At 41.8% G+C, this 18,893-nt stretch overlaps 1 protein-coding gene across 4 annotated transcripts in view; it reads left to right on the top strand.

Moving 5' to 3' along the window:
* Positions 1–813: 813 nt before the first annotated feature.
* The window catches only part of SCML4 (Scm polycomb group protein like 4), a gene marked incomplete at its 5' end in the record, with an annotated part of 62,287 nt that continues 44,207 nt past the window's right edge, over positions 814–18,893 (top strand). For 2 of the 4 annotated variants that reach the window (XM_082668922.1, XM_082668920.1), the window contains one exon: positions 814–984. In XM_082668922.1, the coding sequence (XP_082525048.1) occupies positions 829–984 (156 nt within the window). The remainder of the gene's footprint in view (positions 985–18,893) is intronic. The other 2 variants (XM_082668921.1, XM_082668919.1) reach the window with 1 other exon arrangement.

The raw sequence follows: 18,893 nt of genomic DNA, 5'->3' as shown, positions 1-18,893 counted from the left end.
TCTTTGCCATTGGCAGCATTTTTGCAAGTTTCCTTCTAGTTTTTCACCACATAAATTTTTGCAGAGTTGAAATAACTTTTATGGGCAATTTGTGTGATGCTTTTTCACTCAACCTCATGTTATTAAAAAGAGTATCGTTAAAGGCTTGTAACTAGTTGACTGTTTTATTCTGTAGATATATTAACCATTCCCCTATTGCTTGTTATCGGGCTCTATCCATTTTATTTTTGCAGTTCTGAATCATGTCAAAATGAACATCTCTGTATGCAAATCTCTGTCCACATTTTGATAGGAGACATAATCAACATTAATCCAATTGATTTGTACTGTTAAATTTCTTTCATGGGAAAAAAAGGGTCATAACAATCTGTCACCCAACCAAAGGGTAGGAGTGAATGTGAGAAAATGGTTGTTTATTTAATACTGTTATTATTTCAGCTCAGAGTTGAACTGAGACACATAGGTAAAGTTGTCTCCTTGCTGATGACATCATCAGTTGTGCTTGTTGCTGGGAAGCTGTTGTCCTCTTCACCTAGCCAGTATCTTCCCTACTTCACTAGTCCCGTGGAAATTCACTATCCTTGAAATTATACCAGGAGCCCAACAGCACTTTAAAAGCTCCTACTGGTGCCTGGCTCGCTCATATTTGGTTTTCCCCTCCCTTAAGGGGTAGGTATGGCCAAAATCACCAAACCGGATCCATGTTTGCCTTGCAAACCAAACAAACACTTCTGTTTTTGTTTTGCTTTGTGTCTGGACTAATCCTTAGCACCTCTTCTGCCTGTGAGCGATTTGTCACTTCCTTCTGTAAGACTGGCACCAGCAGAAATGCAGTCTCAGAGGATCCCGGGGAGAAAGCGAGGCCGACCCCCACTTCACTCAACACCTATGAAGATGGCAGTTCATAACCTTTATTCTGCTTCAGCTGGTTCTTTACCAGCAGTGAAGATCCCAAAGAAAAGAGGGCGGAAACCCGGGTACAAGGTATGGCTCCATCATCTCCTTTCTCCAAAGTGCAACTGGGCTGGGGCATGGCGCTTGGGCAGAACTCCAGTGCCAAATGTGATGAGAGGTTGGAAACTGGGTAAAGACAGGGTGAGAAATAAGTTTCTCTCAATGAAGCATGTGACAGACGAGGCTTCATTGTTGCAACATGGCACACAATACATGCTGTCGCTGTCATGTGCATTTTTACAAGTGGAGAAAGCAAATTACACCAGATGGGGAAAGTTGTAAGGCGAGCAGATTTTAGGGTCATAGCTAAACACACATTATTAAGCCTCGCATCTCAATGAACGTTTCAGACACTGAGCTTTCCCCTGACTGTTCTTATGAGGGCAGCTCTGGAAGCCACTTTCCAGAGCTCATTTGTCATTAATTTCAGTAGAAGCAGATGATGTCCCTGAGACATTTAAATTAATAATGCGAGCAAGCTAGTGTCAAAGGTCGTGAAGAGTTTTCCCTAATAGAGCCTCAATGAGGGGACTCATCATGAAAATTCAGGGTGTTAATTCATAGTTTCCTGCTTACAAAAGGCGCTGACGTCAAGATTGGCTACAAGGAGACATATCAGGCAAAATGAAAATCCTGTTACTCTTTCAAGAATTAATGATTTGGCGAGGCTGTGGGGTGGAGACTAAATTCTCTGATGTAACTGAAATCACATAAAACAACCCAAACCCGAGGGAGAGCTTCTCCTCTAAGATGTTTTTGAAGAGTCTGCTAGAGAAGAAAGATCATTGAGTTGTTTTCCGTGAGCCTTTCGGGCATTAGAAAATGAGCTTCAGAAGTTTTCCTTCGTCTATTTTTCTAGAAGTAAAGAGCTTATGTTTCCATCTTGAGATCTGAATACGCAAACCAAAATGCAAATTGGCAATTAACTCCCATATATTTAGGAAAATGTATGGAAATTATTTCATGTCAGCAGAAAGACAAAGCTTCCGGAAGAATTGGTAATGAATTCAGCCTCTGTCCCTTTGGTTCTCCACAGTTCTTCCAACTGCTGGAAAATAGACACAATAGGTAGGGGGAAGGTGACTTAAAGTTATTTGGGGGTCACTGGTTTTAGTAAAAGAAGCTTTTACTCAGCCAGCTCTTGAAGCAAAGGCTTCTGTCACTGGTTATTTTTTTAACAAAGAGAGCTTCCTTTTTCTCATGGGCACACCGGTTTCAGAATTGTGTCTCTGAAGCTGGCCCAGGGCAGGTCTCTCTGCTCAGCTACCTGTGCAGTTGCTGGGGTCTGGGAATTGCATCTGGAAGGCTGGAGCAGGGCAGCCCTTCTGTTTATAGAGCCAGGGAGTGAATCCAGGATCTAAAGAAACACACTGAAAAATTTTCTCTCCTATTTGGCCTTTCTCCTGCTCCCCTGGGAGCTGTGACCCAAGAAAGAAAATTACCGACAGACACAGCATTTCTGGGGCCAGGAAAAATGGAAATTCACTCTGTGGAATGAACCCAACTTTGCAATTTTCCTGTCTCCTGAAAAAGGCAGTTTTCAGTTCTCCTAACACTCAGAGACAGCTCAAGGCAGGAAGAAAGCTTTGGAGACGGTTAGCTGACATACGGGCCCTGCACATGGCAGGTGGATCTTATTCCCATGCCTCACAGGGTGTCTTTTCTGGGGACAACAGGCCACAGATCTTCTTTCAGTCCACCTCCCATATATTTGAGGAAATTGTGGGAATTATTTCAGGCCAGCAGCTCCCCAAGCCATGGGCTTCGTGTTCGAGAAAAACGGCTCCAAACCGGGTGCCAGTCTGTATGCAGTCCCGACCCGCTCCTGGTGACAGGAGCAAAAGGTCTAAAGTCTTCAGAAAGCTAAAATGATTCCACCTAAAGGATCATCCTTTATTCTTTTTTTTTTTTTTTTTTGGCTGTGTTGGGTCTTCGTTGCTGCGCATAGGCTTTCTCTAGTTGCGGCGAGCAGGGGCTACTCTTAGTTGTGGTGCGTGGGCTTCTCATTGTGGTGGCTTCTCTTGTTGTGGAGCACAGGCTCTAGGCACGCGGGCTTCAGTCGTTGTGGCACGCAGGCTCAGTAGTTGTGGGTCGTGGGCTCTAGAGCGCAGGCTCAGTAGTTGTGGCGCATAGGCTTAGTTGCTCCGTGGCATGTGGGATCTTCCCGGACCAGGGCTCGAACCCGTGTCCCCTGCATTGGAAGGCGGATTCTTAACCACTGCACCACCAGGAAAGCCCCAGGATTGTCCTTTATTCTGAAATATTTGCTTCCTGCTATTTTGGTGTTAAAGTTTATTAAGTGTCATATATTATGAGGGTTTGGTAATCTTAAAAAAATGTCCTTACTTGGCAAAGTAAAGTTAACAATGTATTAAGTCTCTCTGGTTTTATTTTGACAATTTCTTAGACCCCGAAGCCCCATTTTACCAGTAATGAAATGGTTTTAATTGTGGAGATGCCAGCAAGGAAAGTGTACAGTTTGATTCCATTTACCAAATGACCACTCATTTGGCAATTTTAACTACCTGGGACACAGCTGGGGAGCCAGAGTTGTTAACAAAAAATCCTGAGCAAGTGAAATAAGATATTACTTGGTCTACCCTTAAAGATTTTGTATTTTATTACTAAGAAAATGCTTCCAAACCCTTCCTCAGTGTCTGTTTACCTTTATTGTAGATGCATTTCTTACAAGCTTGATTATTGCAGTTTAATAGCCTTTGATTTGAAGGGGAAGATATTTTGGGGAGAAGATTGCACACACAGCTGGATACTGAAAGTATAATTATATGATATCATGTTAATAATTTAGAACAATAAAATATACAATAATTTTTCAGTTGTAAACTTATAACACTATAACTTTATGTCAGCACATTATTATATTTATATTAACAATATTATCTTAATAAAATGATAAGTATTGAGCCAGGAGATTCTGAGGATGCCTGGTTGTACCAACTGTATCACAGGTTTGTGCTGGTTGACATTTGTCGCTTCTTGCCTGGTGCTGTCCCAAGCTGTTCTGTCAGTCACCTCTGTGTCCCTGCACGTGTGGAAACTCTCTCTGGTCCAAGTATGGGTATAAGCCTCTCCCTTTAAGACCCAAGCACAGCTAACACAGGCTATGATATTTAACCTCTTCTCTGAGTCTTGAGAATAACATGAGCAAATTATAGGCAGAAAAGGAAGGGTTTAACTGGCATTCAGATGTGAGTGCTCCAGAGTTCATGGGTCATTCTCCCTCCCAGGGCCCATCTGACCATGTCTCTTGGCCCCGGCCTGCAGCCACTTTGCTGGGGCCTGCTTGCTGCTGTGAGTATCATTTTATGGCCTTGCTGCCCCCTTCTCACCCCAGTCAAAGGAAGGAAAAACCTCTTAACGTCATATTTTCTCCGAAGAGCCATACTCTGCCACGAAAACAGCTTTCTTCATTACAAAACAGAACATTTACATCTCAGTTTGAAGAATCTGCTGTTGATTTAGGTCCTCAGTTCAGAGACTCCCCAAGGTCAACAGGTGGATTTTCCTTACATTTCATGACGAAGGAGACCATGGAAGTCTTTTTAAAAAGATAGAGAGGGTCTGCACCAGGGATAAACCCTAACTTCCATTCAGTAGACATAGCTGATTATAATGGCTCCAAATAGCGGGATTTTCAGCTTCTGTGTCTTTATGATTTAAGCAGGAAGAAAAAAGTGCCGGTTTTTTAAGATAGCCATTTGTCCCCAGTACACAATAATAATAATTAATAGTAATAGCAATAATAGTCGTAAGTAACACTTACTGAGCACTTCTACATTTGAGTCTCTGGGCCTAAGCACTTTATATATATATATTTCTTATAGATCCTTGATAATTTCATAGTGAGAAGAGTCAGAAAAACTGCAGGAATTAGGCATGAATTAACCATGCCCCGCAGCCTGAGGCCACATACTGTCTGGCCAGCAGCCCTCTCCACCTCAGCAATCTCTTTGCATTACTGTTCAGAATAGTATTTGCGTTTCCTGATTCAAAAAAGAGTAGATTACTTTCTGTCTGCTCTGTTTAACTAGCTAAGAAAAGTGTAACATGCTCTAGAAAGAATATCATCCCTGAAATATTAAAAACAAATAGTTTATATGTTCTAAAATGTTAATAATTGTATCATTCAGCATACAAATTCAGCTGCTGTAACAAAGGCCAAAGAACAGTGGCTTAAAGAAGATAGAAACTAATTTCTCTCTCATGTTACTGTCTGGGAAGGCCATGTGGGGCTGATTCGATGACTCCACCGTGTGGAGGACCCAGGCTCCTTTCATATTGTTGCTCTGCTATCTTAAGACACAGTCTCTACCTCATGCTCTAAGGTGGCTCCTCCAGGTCCCACCATCCCACTACTTTGGCCAGCAGAATGGGGACAGAGGTGGTGGAGGGCACGTTGTTCCCCTTTAAGGGTGAAACCTTCAGAGTTGTACACACCCTCACACTTGCAACTCACTGGCCAGGAAGTGAGTCACTTGGCCACATTTAGCTCCACAGGAGGTGGGAAAATGTAGTGTTGAGCAACCACATGATAAGCTGAAATCCAGGGATTCCATTAATAAATGAAGAGAGGAGCATGGATATTTGGGAAGAGCCAGCAATTTCTGCTAACTATTGAAAGGACAGTCTTCCATTAACTGGTAAATTCACTTTATAAAGAAAGTAATTTTCTAAAGAGCAAGAGTAAATGCAGCATTTTGTTTTGTTCCTCCTTTCTTATTGTCATCCTTTTCCCCCCCGAAAAAGTATGTGTTCTTGGCACTGTGTAACAAGGACGTCAAGTTAACAAAAATCTCAGTTAAGAGAATGTTCAAACTTAAGTAGAAAGGGTTTGTTTGTTTGTTTGTTCCAACATTTGTTTAAAGTCTCTTTCTAAAGTGTGTTTTCATTATAACTGTTGAATTGGCTTCAGTGCTTCTTTGATTATCCAGATCTTGTATTGCCTTAAGAGTCATAGTTAGGAACACTAACGGCAGCCTAATAGTGTGGAAGGGAAGAATCGACATCTAACCTTTCCTGTGCCTATTTTCAAGGTCCCCCTCTTGCTGATGGTGCATATGAAGTACCACCTGTGGCCCGTGAGGGAAATGACTACAAAGGCACTAGGCAGGGGCCATTCCCTTGGGCTGAACGGTGTGCAGCATCTAGGGAGGGGACGGTGTCTCCTGGGGTTTTCTGTGACCCTCCTGCCCTCAGCCCAGGGCTGGAGCAATGGTCAGGGGTGAGGCTAAGCAGTGTATCTGGGGCAGCGGTATCTGGTGAATGTTTCCTGACCAGCATTCTGAGTGTAACTCAGACATGAATGTTAGTTGGTATTTTCACTTATGTTAAGGAGTGAGAGAAAGGTAAACAGTGAAGTTGTATGTTGGAATTTCACTCATTTGTCAAGGATGTGGTTGACTTCTTTGCTGAATTGGATAATAGTTTGTGAAAACAAAAAATATTTGTTTTTTCATTCTATTCGCTGTGTAATGGCTACAGACAAGACACACTTTTAAGTTTAATTTGCATTTTTAATATTTTCTCCATTGCTCTCTTAAGCCTATAAGTCAACAAAACAGTAAATTCAGCCCTATTTGTAGCATTTGCCAACTTCCAAGGTGTAAATATTCCCAACATGGCCAGTTTCAAGGCACCAATGTGACTTTCCTGAACGTGGAGTTGGTAAAAGATGTGCTGTAGTATCACTCTTGTACTCTATTTCCACACAGATGCAACAGTAAAATAATTAGAAAGTGATGAGTTTTGAGTATCTATTACCTTTGTTCTTAATATATTTTAAAAATTAATACTCTGTACGTGTATGTACTTTAATTTTTAATAATTGCTGTGTTTAACAAACAACTTGCAATATTCCTGAAAATTTAACAATCACCTCTTGTGAACCAGTAGAAACTGCTCCACCTCCCCGCTGCTCTGAGCTCTGCTATGCGCAGGATGCCTGTGAGTGTATGTTCCATATCCCCACTCTCATCTTCAGGGCTGACCCCACGCCTGCTGGTGCATAGAACTTGGCTCCCTCACCAGTTTCTGTAAGAAGCTCCATCACAGCAAGCATTCGTTGAAATGTGTGGGCTCTACTGAAGATTGTTGGAGTCACAGGGCAGCATCGACATTCATTAAATACTTCACATGGATGGATCTGTTTTTCTGCATCCCACTTTATCCAATGATGGTTATTTTTGTTTTCCTTTTTCTTCCTTCTGTCTCCTCGTACTCACGGAGTACGGGCTTCACGGCTTCCCTGTCTCCTCTCTCAGCCGCCCTCTGTCAGGAGGAAATTAACCCATTCTTCTCAGCCTCACCCAGGCAGGATGGTAGCACCACCTCTGCCTCCATGCACACTAACCCTAGGGCGGGGAACTGTCTCTCCTGGGGTTTTCTGTGACCATCCCCGCCCTCCTGCCCTCACCCCAGGGCTGGAGCAATGGTCAGGGGTGAGGCTAAGCAGTAGGTCTGGGGCAGTGGTATCTGGTATCTGACCAGCATTCTGAGTGTAACTCAGATATAAATGTTAATTGGTATTTTCACTTATGCTAAGGAGTAAGAGAAATGTAAACAAGGCCAAAGGATACTGGCTCCTCCATCCCTCGCATGTTTAATCTCTCCCAAGGGAAAGGAGAAAAAGTTGTGGGTAAACCCAGAAACAGGCTGACTCCTCGGAATGGAATTAGGCCATTGGCCACAAACTTCTTGTCGTTGGAGCTGATTTGCATTTCCAACAGGCAAGTTTTTTAGACTAAAGTCTAATGTTAAACACAGTGAGGTATTCAATTTTCCCTAACCCTGCTCCCTGAATCTCCGCAGAACCCTGAGGGAGTTTTCTGTGAAGAAAGAGAGTGAGCCTAAAGGAGCAGTGTGCCCCCAGGGAAAGCTATGGGCAGGGACGTGGACAAAGCTATCCTCGAATGGTGTGGGAGAGGAAGGAAGGGAGAGAAAACATGATTTTTTAAAAATAGAATCTGGTACATCAGTTTCCTAGGGCTGCTGTAACACAATACAACAAACTGGGTGGCTTAAACAGTGCAAATTTTTTTTAAATTTTATTGGAATATAGTTGATTTACAATGTTGTATTAATTTCATGTTAGATATACATATATATCACTTAATATACATATATATACATGTTAGATATATGTATTACTAATATATATGTATTACTGAATATGTATATTCTTTTTCAGATTCTTTTCCTTTATAGGTTATTATAAGATATGGACTATATAGTTCCCTGTACTATATAGTAGGTCCTTGTTGTTAATCTATTTTATATATAGTGGTGTGTATCTGTTAATTCCAAACTCCTAATTTATCCCCCCCTCTCCTTTCTCCTTTGGTAACCATAAGTTTATTTTCTATGTCTGTGAGTCTATTTCTGTTTTGTGAATAAGTTCATTTGTATCATTTTTTAGATTCCACATGTAAGTGATATCATATGATATTTGTCTTTGTCTGATTTACTTCACTTAGTATAATAACCTTTAGGTCCATCCATGTTGCTGCAAAAGGCACTATTTCATTCTTTTTTATGGCTGGGTAATATTCTATTGTGTATATGTACCACGACTTCTTTATCTATTCATCTGTTGATGGAACACAGAAATTTATTGTCTCACAGTTCTGCAGGGTGGACATCTGAGATCAAGACCAGCCAGGTTGGTTCCTTCTGAGGGCTGGGAGGGAGGATCTGTTGTTGCAGGCCTCTCTCCTAGCTTTGGGGGGCCTCCGGTGTTCTTTGGCTTGTGGATGGCATTCTCCCTGCGTCTTCACATTGTCTTCCCTCTGTACATGTTTGTCTGTGTGTCCAAATTTCCCCTTTCTATAAGGGCACAGTCATATTGGATCAGGGCCCACTCTAATGAACTTATCTTAACTTGATCATCTGCAAAGACCCTATTTCCCAATAAGGTCACATTCACAGGTACTGGGGGTTAGGACTTCAACATCTTTTGGTGGGGAGACACATTTTAATCCATAGCACCCAGTATAATAATCTTTATCTTGTAACTAGACATTTAGTCCATTTATATTTAAAGTAATTATTGATAACTTTGGGTGTAAATCTGTCTTATTTTCTGTATTCTATTTGTCTCACTCATTCTGTGTTCCTTTTACCTGTCTTTCCTGCCTTCTTTTGGATTTTTAAGCATATAATTCTTTCTTTTCTACTTCTTGAAGTTTAAGCACTATGTTTTCTATTGTATTACTGATTGCTCTAGAAATTACGGCATGCTTACGTACTAGAGTTTTCTAAAGTTAACCTTACCTTTGCTTCTTCCTAGATCATACAAGGACCTTAGGACACTTTAACTCCATTTATCTCCCCACTTCAATATTACTGTCGTCACACATCTTAATTCTTTTTTGCTTTTTTAATCCCTCAAAACAATTATTTTTGTTTTGTACAGTTATTTTCATTTAGATTCACCTGCGTATTTACCACTTAAAAAAATTCTTCATTTCTTTTTGCATTTCATACATTCTACCTGAAATCACTTTCCATTTCCTGCAGTACATCTTTTAGAAGTCCCTTTAATATAGATCCTCTAGTGATGAATTCTCTAGCTTTTGTTGTCTGGAAGTACGTTTATTTCATCTTCACTTTTGGAAAAAAATATTTTTGCTGGGTGTAGAATTCTAGGTTGTTATTTTCCTTGCAGCACATTGAAGGTATTATTCCATTTATCTTCTGGGGCCCATTGTTGTAAAGAACTCAGCTCTCCATCTGGTTCATGTGAGGGTTCCCTGGCAGGTTTTGTATTTTTAAGCTAATTTTAAGATTTTTTTCTTTGTCTTCAGTGTTCTACAATTTCATTCTGTTGTGTCTACCTGTGGATTTCTTTTTTATTCATCTTATTTAGAGTTTGGTGGGCTTCCTGAATCTGTGGATTAGAACTTTCATCAGATCTGGAAAATTCTTAGCCATTCTCTTTTTAAATATAACCTCTGTTCCATTCTTTCTGAAACTCTAATGTTAAAACTTCTCATATTCGCATTGTCTTTTAACCTTCCCTCAATAGTTTTTATCTATTTGTCTCTATGCTACTTTTTGGTGAATTTCTTCTGACATATCTTCTGGCACACTAATTCTTTCTTTAGCTATATTTAGTATGCTGTTAAATCTGTTTATTTAGTTTTTAATTTTAGTTATTGTATAGAAGTTAAATTTGGTTCTTTTACATTTTGCTATGCTATTTTTTATAGTTTTCTGTTCTCCAGAGATATTTTAAAACTTGTTCTTTATATCTTTATACATAGTATCACACTTGCTTTTAGAATCTAAGTCTGATAATTGAAATATCTTAAGTATTTTATTTTATTTATTTATTTATTTTATTTATTTATTTTTGGCTGCATTGGGTCTTTGTTGCTGTGCGCAGGCTTTCTCTAGTTGCGGCAAGCAGAGGCTACTCTTCGCTGTGGTGCGCGGGCTTCTCATAAGAAGAAAGAAGCGGTGGCTTCTCTTATTGTGGAACACAGGCTTTAGTCGCACGCGGGCTTCAGTAGTTGTGGCGCATGAGCTCAGTAGTTGTAGCGCACAGGCTTAGTTGCTCCACGGCATGTAGGATCTTCCCGGACCAGGGCTTGAACCTGTGTCCCCTGTACTTGCAGGTGGATTCTTAACCACTGTGCCACCAGAGAAGCCCAGTTTCTGGGGTTTTACTGCTGTGTGTTTTTATTGCCCATTCTTGCTTTGGTTCCTTGCTTCCTTGTGTGTTTGGGCTGTGTTATTCACTGACTTTGAAAAATTATTTTGGGGACTTCTTTGAGACCTTTCTCCAGAGATGATTTGTGTTTGTTTTTCCAGGTAACCTGGGAGCACTGCCAGATTGGGTAATTTTTTTTTTTTTTTTTTTGCAGTATGTGGGTCTCTCACTGTTGTGGCCTCTCCCATTGCGGAGCACAGGCTCCGGACGCGCAGGCTCAATGGCCATGGCTCCCGGGCCTAGCCGCTCTGCGGCATGTGGGATCTTCCTGGACCGGGGCACGAACCTATGTCCCCTGCATCGGCAGGCGGACTCTCAACAACTGCGCCACCAGGGAAGCCCAGATTGGGTAATTTTTAAACTAATTTCACAGGCTGAAGTTTTCCTGGTTGCCCAAGTTCTGTGAATTTGAGCTACAAATCTGTGTGAGCTCTGGCTTGTGGCAATATCTTCCCAGGAATTCTGCACACCCCCTCCCCCAGTGTCAAGGCAACTTTCCTTAGAGTCAGTTATGGGTTGGGTAGGGCAGGACAAGTTTATAGCTAGCTTACCCTTACCCTGAGGTTGTAGCCCTTTGGGTGAGCTCTGATCCATGGCAATTCCAAGGCCTAGATTTCACCTATATTTGGGCCCAATTATCCTTTATATATTGTTAGCGCCTCCATACTTTTACTAATCTTACATTTTATCCATTGTTGGTGGTTGTTTTCAGTTGATCCACATAACATAGTTTTCTATATTCCCAGAAACAAAACTCCGAAGAAATTTAGGATGCCACATTTCTTCTAATCAACATTCAAAATATGGCACTGACACTGGTTTTATCTCAAACTCTTTAATGTTTTCAGAAATAGTCTAATGCAAGGTACATACACACATTACGAGTTGGAATAGAACTTAGAAACCAACAAGCTGGGATTTCGCAGGTGGTCCAGTGGTTAAGACTCCATGCTTCCACTGCGGGGGGCACGGGTTCGATCCCTGGTCTGGGAACTAAGATCCTGTATGCTGAGTAGCAAGGCCAAAAAAAAAAAAAAAAAAAGCCAACAACCCTACCCGCATTAATGGCTTTGGAAGATGAAGCCCAGAGGCACTGAATGGGTTGCTCAGAGTCCCACGTGAGTCAGGGACAGAACCAGGATTAGAACCCCAGCCCTCTCTGAGTCCTGTGTTCTCACCACTCCCCTGCAGCTCTTTGGGCAATGTGAAATCATGTCAGTTCTCAGTGTTCATTTTCCAGATGAGGAAATGTGGATGCTCGACTTCTTTTTCACGTCCTCTCCCAGAAGTTCCGCATAGAATGTTTCCTGTCGTATTCTGAAATTTTACTGCTTGAGTATTAGAGGAGGAATGTTTTGAACCTTAGACACAAGCCAGGGTTATGGCTTCCCCAAAGTTAACTAAATGAGCAACAAGTAAAATGCTAATGTTTTAAACTAATGTAATAAAAGTATACTATCAAACAAAGTTTCTGTGAATAAATCTAGAAGTTATCTTTGATTTTGCACTTTCTCTAATCACCTTAATTTCACCTCCAAAGTACACCTGAATCCAACCAATTCTTTTCTGTTTTCACTACTTTCACCCTAGTTCAGCCACCTATGCGTCTTGCCTGGACCATATGATAACCTCCTCACTAGTATTCTTTTCTCTATTTTGCCTCTCCCCATCCATTCTCTGTATAGCAGCCATACTTAATTTTATAAAATAAAAACTGGGTTGTGTCTTTCTCTGCTTAAAATTCTCTAATTGTTTCCATAACTCATAGAATAAAATCCAAACTTTTTAATCTGACTGTACTTATTTACTAGGAGTGCTATAACGAAGTACCACAAACTGGGTGTCTTAAAACAACAGTTCTGGAGGCTAGAAGTCCAAAATCAAGGTGTTGGAAGGGCCATGCTCTCTCTGAAGGTTCTAGGGTAGGATCCTTCCTTGACTCTTCCTAGCTTCTAGTGGTTGCCTGCAATCCTTGGTGTTCCTTGGTTGTAGACATATCACTCCAATTTCTGCCTCCATTGTCACATGGGATTCTCCCTGTGTGTCTGTGTCTGTGTCCAAATTTCCCTCTTCTTATAAGGACACCAGTCATCGGCATTAGGGCCCACTCTAATCCAGTATGGCCTCATCTTAACTTGATTACATCTGCAAATACCCTATTTCCAAGTCAAGTCCCATTCACAGGTACTGGGAGTTAGGACTTGAACAAGTCTTTTTTGAGAGGGACACGATTCAATCTACAACACTGACTTAGAAAACCCTCATGATTGGGCCCTGACCATCTAGCTAACCTCATCTTGCATCCTTCTGCCTCTTGCTCATAATTCCAGCCACTCTGGCTTCCTGGTTCTTTGAAGAAGCCAAGCTTTAGGAGGCTTACACTGATCACTCTGTCTCCTTCGAAAGTTCTTTCCTCAGCCTCCCTCTTTTTTTAAAAAATAATTTTATTTATTTAATTTTTTGCCTCATTGAGTCTTTGTTGCTGCATGTAGGCTTTCTCTAGTTGTGGCGAGCGGGGGCTACTCTTCATTGCGGTGCGCGGGCTTCTCATTGCGGTGGCTTCTCTTGTTGCAGAGCACGGGCTCTAGGCGTGCGGGCTTCAGTAGTTGTGGCATGCAGGATCAGTAGTTGTGGCTCGTGAGCTCTAGAGCTCAGGCTCAGTAGTTGTGTCACACAGGCTTAGTTGCTCCGCAGCAGGTAGGATCTTCCCGCACCAAGGCTAGAACCCGTGTCCCCTGCATTGGCAGGCGGATTCTTAACCACGGAGCCACCAAGGAAGCCCTCAGCCTCCCTCTTGTCATTCAGATCTTGATGTAGGTGTCACCTCCTTATCAGCCTACCCTAGTCACCTGGTCCCTTTTTATCACATCCCCATATTTTACTTCTCAGAGTAGTACTTATCACAATTTGACATTTTTGTTGTGTTTCTTATTTGTTTCCTCCACTATGCTATTACCTCATCAAGAACAATGACCTTATCTTCCCCATTTACAGATGTATCCTCAGCACCTACAACAGTTTCCTGCACACAATAGGTGCTCAATAAATATTTGTTGAGTAAATGACTGCCTCATGGAATGAATTTTTTTCCCTTTTTATACTTAGCTTAAATGATACAACTTGGAAAGGGCAGCTTCTGCCTAAGCAGTACTTAACGTACTGGGAACATTTCTTAAAGGGGATCGTGTGCAATGTGTAAGGTAGGAGAGTGGGTCTTCAAAGATTTGGGAAGATGTGATCCCAAGTGGGTAAGTGTAGAAAATGTAGATGGGTCCTAGAAGAAAGATGGGCAATTTCCCTTTCCTGCCATGGCTACATGAACAAGAAACTTGGAACTCATTTGTATTTCTGGAATTTCTAATAATAATATTATAATACTAGCAGCAATAATGATCAGAAATACTTACTGAGTTCTCACTTTGCACTAGCCCTATGCTAAATGTTTACACTTCATTCTTGTCACATCCTTGTGATGAGAAGGTGCTGTTATCCTTACCTTACAGATGAGGAAAGGTAGGCTCTGAAAGGCTAAGTAGCGAGACTGAGGACAGGGTTAGTGAGGCTCCATTGTATGTGCCTACTGTTATCCTGAACTTATTTTAGTTTTGCTTTGCTGTTTCATCCTCTGCTGATGTGCAGGCAGGCTCTACACATCTTCATACTTCCCCCGACCACAGTCTGTATCCTTCATTTACCAAGCTCTTCTTGTCAATCTAACAAATACTCTTTAGTCAGTACTTCTGTTTCTCCACACTTGCATATTTCTGGAAAAATACTTGAATTTTACATCAGCTGATCCCTTCTTCTTTAGTGTGCCCTGGCCGTACATCTCAGTTTGCAGACAAATCCCCTCCCAAGTCTTTGCAGTGATTTTCTAGCAAGCGTCTTAGAGAAGGTCTTCCCCTGAAGACAGCGCGAGCAAGAAACTCTCCAGGCCCATATCTTGGATCTGTGGATGGAAAAGAAAGATGAGCTGATCCCAGATTCCCCAGACCCTTTGGTGGAGACTCCAGCTGGCAGGGGCCGCCTCTACCCCTCTGCTTCACCCCACCATGATGCTTTAAGAAGGCAAAGCACAGCCACTGGCACCCATGCCCTGGATGAGGAGTCGCCATACCCATTTGATCGAGGTTTTGAATTTCAGGTAAAGGTGCCAACTTTGCCAGCGTCTGTACAGGCTGTTGGCTTCGAAGGCCAAGGATTAGCTCCTGCATGTCAGAGCAAGGCATCCTGGGCAGCAAATCTTCTTCCAGTCTTATGCAGCCAAGAAAGAGGCCTCTCCTCCCTCCTTCCTCTTTATTTTCCCCAATTTATTCTGCCAGATTCTGTTTTGAATATTTTTAAAATAAACTATATTTTAGAACAGTTTTAGATTTAGAGAAGGGTTGCAAATACACAGAGGATTCTCATATACCCGACACCTAGTTCCTCCTGTAGCTAACATCTTACATTTTTATGGTACATTTGTCACAGCTAGTGAACAAATAACAATACATTATTGTTAAATAAGGTCCATATTTTATTGAAATTCATTAGTTTTCCCCTATTTTGTTCCAGAATACATCCAGGATACCTCATCACATTTAGTCATCATGTCTCCTTAGGCTCCTCTGGGCTGTGAAAATCTCTTAGACTTTTCTTGTTTTTGATGACATTGGCAGTTTTGAGGAGTATTGGTCAAGTATTCTACAAAATGTTCTGCAACTTGGGTTTTTTGAAGTTTATCCCATGATTAGATGGGAGTTATGGATTTTTGGAAAGAAGATCTCAGAGGTAAGGTGCCATTCCCATGCCATTCCCTGTCAAGGGTGCGAACTATCGACATGGTTTATCACTGTGGGTGGTGATCTGGATCCCCTGGCTGAGGTGGTGTGTGACCAGTTTCTCCACTGTAAAGTTACTATTCCCCCCATTCCCATGCTGTCCTCTTTGGAAGGAAGTCACTTTGTGTGGCCCACACTTAAGGAGGAGGAGTTATACTCCACGATAAAATGTTTGGAATTTTTATACATGGGAGATCTGTCGATTCTCCCCATGTGTTTACTTAGTCAGTCACTCATTTATGTGAGTATGGAGTCATGGATATTCACTGTATACTTTGAATTATAACCCACTACTACCTTCTTTATCTGTTGCTCGTGTTTCTCCAGGTTTGGCCATTGAAAGCTCTTTCAGTTGACTCCCGTGTCCCTATGACCTACCCCTCTCCCTTTGCTAGGTTACCTTACTTTTGATTCATTCTTTATATTAAGCAATGAGATAGAAATTTCAGAATGCTGAGTCAAAGGATATTCCTACTGATGATTTATCCTCTTACCAAAAGGATATTTTTTAAAAGTCATATACCACCCACAGTTGCATGAGATTCCTTCTTTGTTCAAAAGTCCCAGAAGTTGTTTTACAGGTTGAATGAATATGTAAGGTTTTTCCTGCAACCAGCTGACTTATTCTAATCCCTTTAATTGCTTCACCTGGGCAGAAATTATGGGCAGAGGTAACAGCCAACTATATTATTTCATTGGCGGTGGGTTCAATGGACAGATCCCCCTCTAATAAATATTAAAATAGTGAGCAAGTATTAAGGTTAGGCTCATTATGAAGTTTACATGAACAGTAAACAGTGTCTGCTATCTAAGTCTTAGCTGCCGTCCTCCTCTTTCTCATCATCATCATTGTCATTTTCCTTGGGATGGATCACACGGATCTTTGTGTAATTTACTTAGAGGACACAGGGGGGAAAATGACTTACTAATCCTGTTTATTTTCCCCCACCAATACCGTTATCTGTATGTTGGGCATTGAAGGGCTTTAAGCCTGTAAAGGAGGATTTAGCCAAGGTTCTTCCAGAGCCTGTTGACAGCCTTTGGAGACTGTCACCACCAGCCTCTCCATCACAAGCTGTACCTTCCTAGAGATACCACTCCTAGAGAGACCACCAGGGGAACCCTTGGTACCTGACCTGGGAGAACAGGCAGAGTGGCTGCAGCCCTCCTCACACTTGGCAGATGAGGGAACCGTGCCATAGTCACGGTGACTGAGTCACAGGAAGTTTCCCATCTACTCTGTCCCAGCACTGAAGTTTCTTTTAAATTATTTTTATAATACTTAGTATGGTATTGCTACATGATGAGCCTTTTAATTCTTTCAAATGTTAACTCAAATTAAGATGAACTGTCTATTGTTAATTGCTGCTTCTGATTAGTACAGGATCTCTAGCAAGAGCCCCAGACTCTGCGCACATACAGCCTTGTGTAGCCAACATGCTCACTTTTGGCCTGTCTCCTTTTAAATTCATTGCAATTAATTTAAATTCATTTCCGCACATCCCACTGTGCCCTCAATACTGCTCAGCAGCCACATTCCATTCCCCCCATGGCCTCCCACCCTCCTAGTTCATTAACCCACCCTCCTCCACCCTCACACACAGCTTCCAGCATCACTGAGAAATTAGAAGCCATTGCAAAAGGCCTTCTGTAAGCTCCCACCTCCACATCCACCCAAATCCAGAGCCTCATATTCCTCCTTCCTTCCTACTGCAGTAGATGAAAAGTCCTTTTTTCTGTCTAAGGCCATAACCCAGTTCATTAAATCTTATCCTCTCTCACCTGTTCAGAGACTCAATGCCAGCAGTTCTCCACACACTCCCCTGTATCATCAATTTTTCCCTCTCTACTGGACTACTTCCACCAGATTAGAACATATTTCCCCCTTCTCAAAAGCAACAACAAAAAATTTTTTAAAAATTAAAAAAAATATAGGGCTTCTGTGGTGGCGCAGTGGTTAAGAATCCACCTGCCAATGCAGGGGACGTGGGTTTGAGCCCTGGTGCAGGAAGATCACACATGCTGCGGAGCAACTAAGCCTGTGCACCACAACGACTGAGCCTGCACTCTAGAGCCTGCGAGCCACAACTACTGAGCCCACCTGCCACAACTACTGAAGCCCGCATGCCTAGAGCCCGTGCTCTGCACAAGAGAAGCCACTGCAATGAGAAGCCCGCGCACTGCAATGAAGAGTAGCCCCGCGGCTCGTTGCAATTAGAGAAACCCGCGGGCAGCAACAAAGACCCAATGCAGCCAAAAATAAAAATGAAATAAATAAATTTTTTTAAAAAAGTAATTGTGATAAAAACCACATGGCATAAAATTTATCATCATAACCATTTCTAAGTGTACAGTACAGTAGTTTAAGTATATTCACATCGCTGTGCATCCAACTTCCAGAACGTTTTCACCTTGCAAAACTGAAACTCTATACTCATTAAACAACGACTCTCCCTTTCCCCCTCCCTCCATCCCTTAGCAGCCACCATTCTTCTTTCTGTTTAAGTGCATTTGACTACTCTAGGTCCCTCATATAAGTGGAATCATACAGTTGTTGTCTTTTTGTACCTGGCTTATTTCACTTAGCATAATGTCCTCAAGTTTCATCCATGTTGTAGCATGTGTCAGAATTTTCTTCCTTTTTAAGGCTGAATAATATTTCCTTGTATGTATATACCACATTTTGTTTATCCATTCATCTGCTGATGGACATTTGTTGCTTCTACAATGACTATGATGAATAATACTGCTGTGAACATGAGTGTACAGATATCTCTTGGAGACACTGCTTTTAATTCTTTGAGAAGTGGACTTTCTGGGTAATTCTATTTTTAATTTTTTGAGGAATGCACCATTTTACATTCCCACCAATAGTGCACAAGGGTTGCAGTTTCTCCACATCCTCATCAACATGTGTTATTTTTAATTTAAATCTTATTTTTTTTATAGTAGCCATCCTAATGGGTGTGAGGTGGTATCTCATTGTGGGGCAAAAATCTTTCAGTCCTACTTTTCCTGCTGCTGTGGCTAATTGGCCACTCCTTTTTAAGACAGGACTCCTTGCAAAAGTTGGCTTTACTTCCTGATCCAGTGCCTCTCTTCCCACTATATCTTAAGCTTATTCCAATCAGGTTCTCATCTCACCTACTGCACCACAGCCTCTCATGTCGAACCGTTGCTATGTGGCCACTTCTGGTCCTCCACGTCTGACCGAGCATTTGACATGGTTGGTTACTCTCTTCTCCATGAGACACTTTCTTCATCTTGTCCCCGCAGTGCCATGCTCTCCTGCTTTTCTTTCTACCCCACTGGATAGAGTTCCTGGTTTCTTTTGCTGTTCACCCCTCTCTCTCCGACTTCTTCATGTTGGAGTCCTTCAGGGCTCA

This window comes from Grampus griseus (genome assembly GCF_964374135.1).
Source record: "Grampus griseus genome assembly, chromosome: 13".
Classification (NCBI taxonomy): Eukaryota; Metazoa; Chordata; class Mammalia; order Artiodactyla; family Delphinidae; genus Grampus; species Grampus griseus.
Note: the sequence above shows the minus strand (reverse complement) of the source record. Positions and strands in the feature narration are given on the sequence as shown.